Source organism: Pogoniulus pusillus, chromosome 17, assembly GCF_015220805.1.
Source record: "Pogoniulus pusillus isolate bPogPus1 chromosome 17, bPogPus1.pri, whole genome shotgun sequence".
Lineage (NCBI taxonomy): Eukaryota > Metazoa > Chordata > Aves > Piciformes > Lybiidae > Pogoniulus > Pogoniulus pusillus.
This window is the reverse complement of record NC_087280.1, coordinates 3,510,314-3,519,961: the sequence shown is the minus strand read 5'-3', so window position 1 is coordinate 3,519,961 and position 9,648 is coordinate 3,510,314. Positions and strand designations below refer to the sequence as shown.

Below are 9,648 nucleotides of genomic sequence, written 5' to 3'. Positions count from 1 at the left end.
ACTCAGACAAGGACTAAGGCTCCTGAGCTGAACTTAAATAGAGCAGGATGTGGGTGTGGGGGCTCCCAGGTGGGGCTGGTCAGGACCATTAGGCCTCAGAACCTTTACAATGTGCTCCTGCTCCTTCTGCTGGAGCTTTGTAGAGGAATTTAGCCTGTAAAAGGATTTTTTTTCTCTTTCTTGTTTATTGCCTTCCCATTGAGGATGTGGATTATCTTGAGCTCTGCTGTTTTCTGCTTAAAGTAAGCTGGGAGCTGGTGGCATTCTAGGATGCTCTTAGAACTGGAAAGCAGCCCTGAGGAAAAGGACCTGGGGGTCTGGGCTGATGCAAAGCTGAACATGAGCCTGCAGGGTGAGTGCAGCCCAGACACAACCCTGTGCTGGGCTGCAGCAAGAGCAGTGTGGGCACAGGGCAAGGGAGGGGATTCTGCCCCTTGGCTCTGCTCTGCTCAGACCCCACCTGCACTCCTGGGTGCAGCTCTGGAGCCCCCAGCACAAGCAGCACATGGAAGTGTTGGAGCCAATCCAGAGGAGGATCACAAAGATGTTCAGAGGACTGCATCAGCTCTGCTGTGAGGACAGGCCACAAGAGTTGGGGCTCTTCAGAAGAGCCTGAAGAAGAGAAGGCTTCAAGGAGACCTTACAGTGGCCTTCCAGTGCCTGAAGGGGAACTACAGGAAGGCTGGGGAGGGACTATTGACAAGGTCTTGTAATGACAGGACAAGGGGGAATGGGTTTGAACTGGCAGAAGGAACATTCAAACTAGATGTTAGGAAAGGATTCTTTGCAGTGAGGGTGGTGAGACACCAGCACAGGTTGCCCAGGGAGGCTGCAGCTGCTCCCTCCCTGGAGGTGTTAAAGGCCAGGTTGGATGAGGCCTTGAGTGACCTGTTCTAGTGGGAAGTGTCCCTGCCTATGGCAAGGGGTTGGAACTGGATGATCCTTGAGATCCCTTCTAACCTAAACCATTCTATGATTCTCTGGCACCTTGAGGTACCATTTGTACCTCCAGGGGCTTGGGATTGTGTCCTCTGGGGGCTGGCGCTGAGAAGACTCTAGTTAGGATTGGAACAGGGTGCCACAGGTGCTACAGGGATCCCCTAACTATCCATCTGCACCTCACTTGGGACTGCAATCAGCCCAGGCATCAGCCTGCCAGCAAGTGCAACGTGATGAGCACCTGAGACCTGAGCTGGGCCGATGTGACGCAGAGATGGGTGGCAGCGCCCAGACTTTCCTTGTATCGGGTGCTGCAACTTTCCGACCCGCTCCCATGCAGGGCCACCTTGGGTGAAAGAAAATATAGAGAGGGCAGGTGGAGGACAGGAGTTCAGGTTACTGTTCCTCTCCACCTGCCCTGCTCTCTGTTAGGAATGTGGTTCTGGGGTCTTTTCTCCCATTTTTCGGGACTGTACAGGGCCACTTTGAGATCTTACTCTGTGCTGTTCCTTTAAATGTATGAATAGACTGGCTTGGGTTGGAAGGAACCTTAAAGAGCATCTAGTTCCAATCCCTCTGCTAGACCAGGCTGCTCAAAGCCTCATCCAGCCTCGTCTTAAACATATCCGGTGCCCAGTTCTGGGCTCCTCAATTCTCAAGAGATGTTGAGGTGCTGGAAGGTGTTTGGAGAAGGGCAGCAAGGCTGGGGAGGGGCCTGGAGCACAGCCCTGTGAGGAGAGGCTGAGGGAGCTGGGGGGGTGCAGCCTGGAGAAGAGGAGGCTCAGGGCAGAGCTCATTGCTGTCCACAACTACCTGAAGGGAGGCTGTAGCCAGGTGGGGTTGGTCTCTTCTGCCAGGCAAGCAGCAACAGAACAAGAGAACACAGTCTCAAGCTGTGCCGGGGGAGGTCTAGGCTGGATGTTCTTCACAGAGTGATTGGCATTGGAATGGGCTGCCCAGGGAGGTGGTGGAGTCACCGTCCCTGGAGGTGTTCAAAAAAAGCCTGGCTGGGGCACTTAGTGCCATGGTCTGGTTGCTTAGCCAGGGCTGGGTGCTAGGTTGGGCTGGCTGAGCTTGGAGCTCTCTTCCAACCTGCTTGATTCTGTGATTCTATGATATCCAAGGATGAGGTGTCCACAACTTCCCTGGGCAACCTCTTCCAGTGTCTCACCACCCTCATGCTGAAGAACTTCTTCCTAATGGCTAATGTAATCCTACCCAGCTCTAGTTTCAAACCATTGTCCCTCATCAGACCCTTGCAAAAAGTCCCTCTCCAGCTTTCCTGTACCCACCTTCAGGTACTGGAAGGCCCCTATAAGGCCTCCCCAGAGCTGTCTCTTCTCCAGGCTGAATTGAGCCAGCTCCCTCAGCCTGTCACAACAGGAGAGGTAGCCTTGTAGCCCTCTCCATCCACACCACTGCCAGCCCTCCTCTCTTGGCTCCTCTGCCAAATGGCTCTTCAAGCTCACACCTCTTGCAGGATCAGGACCATGCAGAAGGGTCCTGTAGGGATGGAGACTCCCAGGATGGAACTTTCAGCCCTCTGGGGTGCTGCCAGCTTGTGGCAGTGGGACTTGGGTTGCTCAGAAAGAAACTGTAGTTGGGAAAAGGAGGAAGGGACTGGCCTCTGGGGTCCTAGTGTGAGCAGGGTGGGTGCTCAGGTAGGACAGATGGACAGGATGCAGGGAGTAGCTCCTTCATTCTGGATTCTTCTCCAGTCTTGCTTTGACCATTTGCCTCTTCTCCATTTTAAACAGCTCCACTTCCACTTTCACAGTGTTTTGTTGTGTGGTTTGTTGTGGTGGTTTTTTTCCCCCCAGCCCCCCGCCATGCTGGGGCTGTCTGTGCCTTTGTGTGTCCCCCACATCCCCACTCTCCTCCCTCTCCCACCCTGCTGTTCGCCACGGCTGAGCTCATTTTGGCTATTCCATCGCTTGGAATAACCAATCCACTCTGTTGTCCTCCAACAAATAAGCTGACAGGCTAATGAATGGCTTCGGATGATAATTAGCAGCAGAGCTGCTAATAATGAATTTCATTTACATTTTGAGTGCTGCAGAGGAAAATCAAGGCCCTGCCATTAATGCTCCCCCACTGCCGCAGCCTTGGCTTTTGTGGGGAGTTCACCTCCCTCAGCTCTTTCGGGGATGCAGCAAGGCCTGGCCATGGTAGCACCTCACCTGCCTCCATTTCAGAGACTGCAAGAAGCAGAGTTTGTTAAACAGCAATTAGAGGTGGGGGGAGAGAAGCTGCTGCTGCTGTTTCTGTCATCTGGAAAGGCCATAAAATGGGCCACAGGAGATGATTCCGGGCCAGGAAAAGAGGAGTGGATGCTTCACTCAGCACCAGGGATTCATCCAGCTCCACAGCTTCCCAAGGAAAGCCAAGCGTCTTCTGCAAGTAATCATGCAGGAAGGGGGGTGGGGGGAAGACATTTTAAGGATCAAGTGAAAAGGGGGGAAAATGATGTCATTTTATCTCCTATGAGCAAGGGGTTCATGATGGAAGCAGAGCAACCAGGCATGCTCACTACTGCAGAGTGCCAGGTGGGACTTTGGGGGGTGTTCAAAGCCTGAAGCTGGTGCTGGGCATGAGCCTGGGAGCATCCTGTGCCCTGTTTTGGTTTCCCCACTCCACACCAAAGGGGTCTTGTAGGGTGTTATCAGGATCAGGAGAAGGTGTCCTCCATCCACGCACCTTTCCAGTGTGGGAGTGCACTGCTCTTGTGTGGAACGCCCCATCCTACATGGTGCTGGTCTCCCAGTGTGCACAGACCCCTTCCTGGAGCCTAGTCTGTGTGTCCCATACATGCACCTCCATTTCAAGCAGTGGTACCCAGAGAAAGTTGCTTTGGGGAGCAGACAGATGACAGGGTTCACCCTGGCTGGCAGAGGATGGTGGCATCCTGCCTGGTCACAGCCTTCACCTCCACGGGCATGGGGTGGAGTGATTGATTTATTTATGTATTTTCTCAAGCCCTGCTCTGAGTGAAAACAATCCAGGGGCCTCCAGAGGCTGAGAAGATTTGAATGCAAGTCAATACTCATCAGTGTCTTTCCACTGGGCATTGATCCCCAGGCAGCGGGGCAGGCAGGGGACAGGCAAGTGACAGGGGTGGGCAGAGGGCCAGCCTGGCACAGGGGCATCACCTCTGCCCTGGGAAAGGATTGGGGCAGAAAGAGAAGATCTTCCAGCCTGCAATAGGTGTCTCCTCGAACGGGCTAGCAAGGGCTCATAAAGTAAATATGCTGCTGCCCCCCTGGTGGGCAAATCCATGCTGGGGACACAGAGATGGGCAAGAGACAGGGCCTGAGGAAGCAGCGGGGAGAGGGAGGGTGGGGGAGGAGGAGGGAGAGAAGAAATCAGCCGTGAAACCGTCTCTGCTACGACATCTGCTCCTCGGGGCTCTGGGGGCAGACAGCCTTTCCTCTGGGAGAGCCGGGGCTGAGGCTGCAGGGTACCGAGGGGTGCAGAGCCCTGGCACGCTCAGTGCCATCTGCCAGGATTTATCCCGCCTGCGGCTTCCGGGGCTGAAGTAGCTTCTCTGACGGTTAATAAGGACTGAGCTCAGGTTGCCAGCTTTCCCAAAGTCCCTCCTACACCTCCGTGCCGCTCCCCGCGGGGATGCTGCTGGGCAGCGGGTGCAGGGCAGGCTGGCTGCCCCAGCTCTGCTGACACTGGCAGTTCCCAGTTGCTGTCCTTGAGCGGAGCAACCACCCAGAGAAGGGACCAGGTTCTCTTTAAGGGGGCAGGACTCTGGGAGCATCATGAAGGCAAGAGTGAGCTTCTCCCTCTGCCTTCCACCTTCCCCTCCTTCCCTTCCCCTCCTTTTCTGCTGCTTCCCTGCCTGCAAGCTCCCGGTCGGGGACGAGGACTCCCTGCTCACCCCTTCCCCTTCTCTGGCTCTTGGTGCTCGAGCAGGAGCTGGGTGCTGGGATGGGAGGCTGAGCGAGGGGAGGAGGAGGAGGGGAGGAAGGGGAGGGAGAGGGGGAGGATCTGCTAATTACACAGAACAGCTCTGGGGGCTGCTGAAGTCCAGAATGAAGCAAAGAGCAGCAGAAGCGAGTGCTGCAGTGGGAGCGGAGGAGCCCAAGCATCACCAAGAGCCTGAGTCGGCTGCTGTCCCCACTGGGAGCGACCAGGGAGCCCTGTCCCCTCCAGGGGACATCCTAGGGCACAGACACCGAGCCTGCTGCCTGCTCCTCCACAGCCAGCTCTGGGCAAGGAGTGTGGAAGGGTCCAGTGGTGTCAGGAACACAGGGTTAAACTCAGCTCTCCTACGGACGAGGCTGGAGGGCAGTGGAGTCAGCCCTGTCATGGTCCCAGGGCGCTAGAAGCCCAAACGGATCCACCAGGAAGGGGTGAAGGATGGCTGCTGGAGGAGAGAGAGCCAAGCCTGCTGTGCAGTCCAGGATGGAGAACTTCCGAAAGGTGAGGACGTCGGAGGAGGAGAGTCCATTGCCCTTCTCTGACCTGCCCCCAGACGTGGTGGAGATGAAAGTGAAGGAAGGCAGCAAGATCAGGAACCTGATGAACTATGCCATGGCCCAGATGGAGCTGAAGGGCAGGAGGCAGATCGTCTTCAGCGGCTGTGGCCGGGCAGTCACCAAGACCATCACCTGTGTGGAGATCATGAAGCGGAAGCTGGGGGGGCTGCACCAGGTCACCAAGGTACGTTACAAAACCCTGCTGGAGGTCTGGGAGAACCAGGACCCGCTGCCCGGTGGCCCGGCGCAGAACCTGACCGTCCACAAGAACGTCCCCTCCATCTGCATCCTGCTCTCCAGAGACCCGCTGGATCCCAACGAGACAGGCTACCAGCCCCCGGAGCCCGCAGCCGGGCTGCAGGCACAGCCTGGAGAGGCAGCAGAAGACGTGTCGGGGTCCTCCAGCAAAGGGCTGAAGCGGCCCCTGCCACCTCCCTCTGAGGAGCTGCTGACCAAGAAGTTGCAGGTACAGGGAGCAGGCGATCCGAGGGGCACGGGGGCCAGCGACCACCAGCCAGACCACCACCAGTGACTCCTCCATCTCCCGCCCTGAGCAGCCGCACGCCGGGTCTGAGGCAGGAGATTGTTACGCTGGAGAACCCGGGGCTTTGTTAGCTGCTTGGCTGTGGATGAAGGCAGGGGGAAGCCTCTCTCGGGCTTGCTCTAGGGTCACTGATGTGCTGCAGGCTCCACTCAACACGTCCCTGCTCGCTGCTGCTGCTCCAGCTGACCCCTGGCTGGGGGAGCGGGGCGGGGGTGGGGGGGGACTTTGTCCTTAGCTTTAGGGTGAGAGTTAAAGGGTTAAACCTGGTTATGGACTGAAGCAGCAAGCGTGAGGATGTGCTGGGATGGGGGAGGGTGGGGAGGAGGGAGCTGCTGACCCCACGTTCAGCCACCCAGGGACAATGCCACCACCTGCAGCGACTCCCAGGGAGCCAGAGCACCCCACTGCCTTTCAGCACCACCGCTCCCCATTGCCACATCTCGGCAGTCTGCAGAGATGGTTCTGCCCCAAGCCTCCTGGAGTAAAACCTTCATCATCCAACCTGCTGCCATTACACTCGGCGAGGAGCTGCTGGCTTCAATTAACGCCGAGCTCAGCACCCCGCGGGGCTCAGGCTCACCCCAAATCAACCCCCCGAGCAAGCAGAGAGCTGTGGGACGGCAGGGGAAAACCAAACAAGCCTTCTTCCTTCAGCAGGTGGCCAGGTGTTCCTGTAGGGTCTGGAGCTGGGCTAAAGCCCTGATGTTGGGAGCTGGGAGGCAATGGGAACGTTGTCGTAGCTGGATGTGGTGCCTGGCACAGGATGGGGAAGTTTGGGGCTTATGGGCTTGGCTGCAGAGCCCTTGCTGAGGGCTGAGTCCCAGGGAAAGTCCTTTGGAGCACAATCCCTGCTTCTTCCTGGGAGTGATGGGAAATGGATGGGAAATAAAAGCTCTCCAGAAATACTTGAAGTGTGTCTGTGGGGAACACGATGGGACTGTCTTGCTTGCAGACCACAGCACAGAGCAGCACAGGAATAAAGGGATCCCAGACAAGCCTTGTGCCTCGCTAGAACGGGATTCGTGTCTCCTATGTGCCCTGGCAGCAGCCTAGCCCCTGCTGGCACAGCAGAGCTTGGCAAAGTCCCCATACAGCAGGCACTAGGGCAAGGTGGAGAGCAGAGGATGAGTTACGTGAGGCCAGGCAAGCCCTGACCTACCTGGCTCCCCTTGAGCCAGCCCAGGCAGCCCCAACGTGAATGAAGCTGGTATTATGGAGGGCACCCTTCCCAAAAGCCAGCCAGGAGGGACAGCTGGGCTGCAGCTGCCTTATCTCCCTGCCTTGCTCTTGCTCTATCCCCTCTTTTGTCCAGGGCTTGCTTGGCAAACGTTTTGCTTGGCTTGGAATGGGAATGAAAGGAGACCAAAGAACCAGGAGGAGGATGCAGGGGTCTGTTTTGTTTGGCGATGACCTTGTTATCTCCCTCAGCAGGCAGAGGATTGTACTTATCTGTCCTGCTGCACGCTGATTCACTTCACTTATCTGCTGCCATGTACTTGAATGTTAATTTCCAATCGTTATTTTGTTGTGATTATTTTTTTGGGGGGGATGGGTTTGGGGCTGGGAAAGCTTTGGGCTCCATCCCACCCAGCGATTGCTCTTCCCAGCTGCTTCTCCGTGGCACAAACACCACTCACGTTCAACCCTCAGCCCCACACATGAGCTGAAGCACTGAGTACAGGCTCCTACCTCAAATTATTAACCTTTTTTTTTTTTTCCCCACTAAAAATCAAGCTAATAAACAAAATCCTCCACAAAGGCTCTGAACAGAGCCTAAGGGACTGTCCCCAGCCACACAACCGAGAGCTAAAAGCCCTTCACATCCCCTGCCCCACTGCTGCTCACATCACTCCCCACCAAAAATAAAGACTAATTTCTCCTGTTAACGTTGAAAATTATTTTTAATTGCTTTTGTACACAGGCCATTTCCAGCCTGGGAGGCAACAGAAGCCTGGAGATCTTGCACTGCTCGCTTGGCTGGCTGCAGCCCAAGGATTTCCCACGTGAGGAAAGTTGAAGAGGGACAGGGATCTGCTGGAGAGGGTCCAGCAGAGGACTAGGAGGATGATGAGGGGACCGGAGGGCGCTGCCTGGTGAGGAGAGGCTGAGGGACATGGGGCTGTTTCGTCTGGAGAAGAGAAGACTGAGAGGGGATTGAATCAATGTCTATACATATCTGAGGGCTGGTCAGAAGTGGGGGGACAGACTCTGCTCATAGAATCATTGAATCACAGTATCAGGCAGGGCTGGAAGGGAGCACAAGGAGCAGGCAGTTCCAACCCCCCTGCCATGCCCAGGGACACCCTACCCTAGAGCAGCCTCACCACAGCCTCAGCCAGCCTGGCCTCAAACACCTCCAGCCATGGGGCCTCAACCCCCTCCCTGGGCAACCCATTCCAGCCTCTCACCACTCTCATCCTGAAGAACTTCCTCCTCACATCCAGGCTGAATCTCCCCATCTCTATTTTTGCTCCATTCCCCCCACTCCTGCCACTACCTGCTCACTGCTCCCTGAGACAGGACAAGCAGCAATGGGTCTAAGTTGCAACACAGGAGGTTCCAGCTCAACACAAGGAGGAACTTCTTGCCTGGAAGGGTCCCAGAGCCCTGGCACAGGCTGCCCAGAGAGGCTGTGGAGTCTCCTTCTCTGGAGCCTTTCCAGCCCTGTCTGGATTTGTTCCTGAGCTAGACTGTGTGGTCCTGCTCTGGCAGGGGGGGTGGACTCGATGACCAGCTTGGGTCCCTTCCAACCCCTCATATCCTGTGAGCCTGTGGGATGGTTAAATAAAAGCAAACCCAAAGCCTGGAGCAGCTAACAGAGCATGATGAGACCTGGCTCCACAGGCTCCTAGCAGGACATGGCCAGCAAAACTGTCACCGTGTGGCTCTGGGCAGCCTGACCTAGTGAGAGGTGTCCTCGCCCATGGCAGGAGGGCTGGAACCAGATGACCCTGAAGGTCCCTTCCAACCCTGGCAGCTGTGTCATCCTGTTTTGTGCTGCCGAGGCAGAGCCCCAGGTGCCTGCCGAAGATGACTTCTGGGGGGAGAGAATTCCGACCCCGCTGGCGGCCTGGGAGGGGCTGCCCAGCCCAGCCCCATCCTCCCAGCAGCGCACAGGGCAATGGCAGCTGGAGGCAGCAGCCTGCGCTCAGGGTCGCTCAGGCTTGGGGACAAGGAGGTGATGGAGGCTGCTTTGCTGGGTGCCATGTCTGGCACCGGGGCAGAGCCGCCGAAAGCCTTGGGAGAGCTGCTGGATACCACAGCCAGACCCAGGCTGGGCCCCGTTTATCCTCTGACCAGCAAGAAGTGAAGCTACTTTCCCTTGCTAGAACTGGGACCACGCAGAGACCATGAGCAGGGACAGCAAAAGTGCCGCACGGGGTCCGCGGCGGCCGGAGCGCCGTTACCGGGGCCGAGAGGACACGCAGGGGCCGCAGCCACAAGCCCTCAAAGCCCCCACGACAGGTCGGGAGGAGGCGGGGCGCAGCCACAGCAGCACCCCCGCCGCGAAATGGCTGCCGGCAGCCCTCGGGCGGGGGCAGGCTAACCCCGCCCCTGCGGCCCTCCCGCCGCCCCGCCGCAGCGCGGTCTGTCCCTTCCGCGCCGCCGTAGCCGCCGCCTCCCGCCCGTCCCCGCTCCCTCCTCTCCGCTCCCGCCCGCAGCGCGCGGTCCGGTGCC

General features: G+C 57.4%; 1 protein-coding gene across 1 annotated transcript; it reads left to right on the top strand.

The window, feature by feature from the left end:
• Nucleotides 1–4,941: 4,941 nt before the first annotated feature.
• Nucleotides 4,942–6,158, top strand: RPP25 (ribonuclease P and MRP subunit p25). The gene has a single exon (XM_064157095.1). It carries the CDS (start codon nucleotides 5,308–5,310, stop codon nucleotides 5,956–5,958), a length of 651 nt encoding a protein of 216 aa, XP_064013165.1. The 5' UTR covers nucleotides 4,942–5,307; the 3' UTR covers nucleotides 5,959–6,158.
• Nucleotides 6,159–9,648: the final 3,490 nt, after the last annotated feature.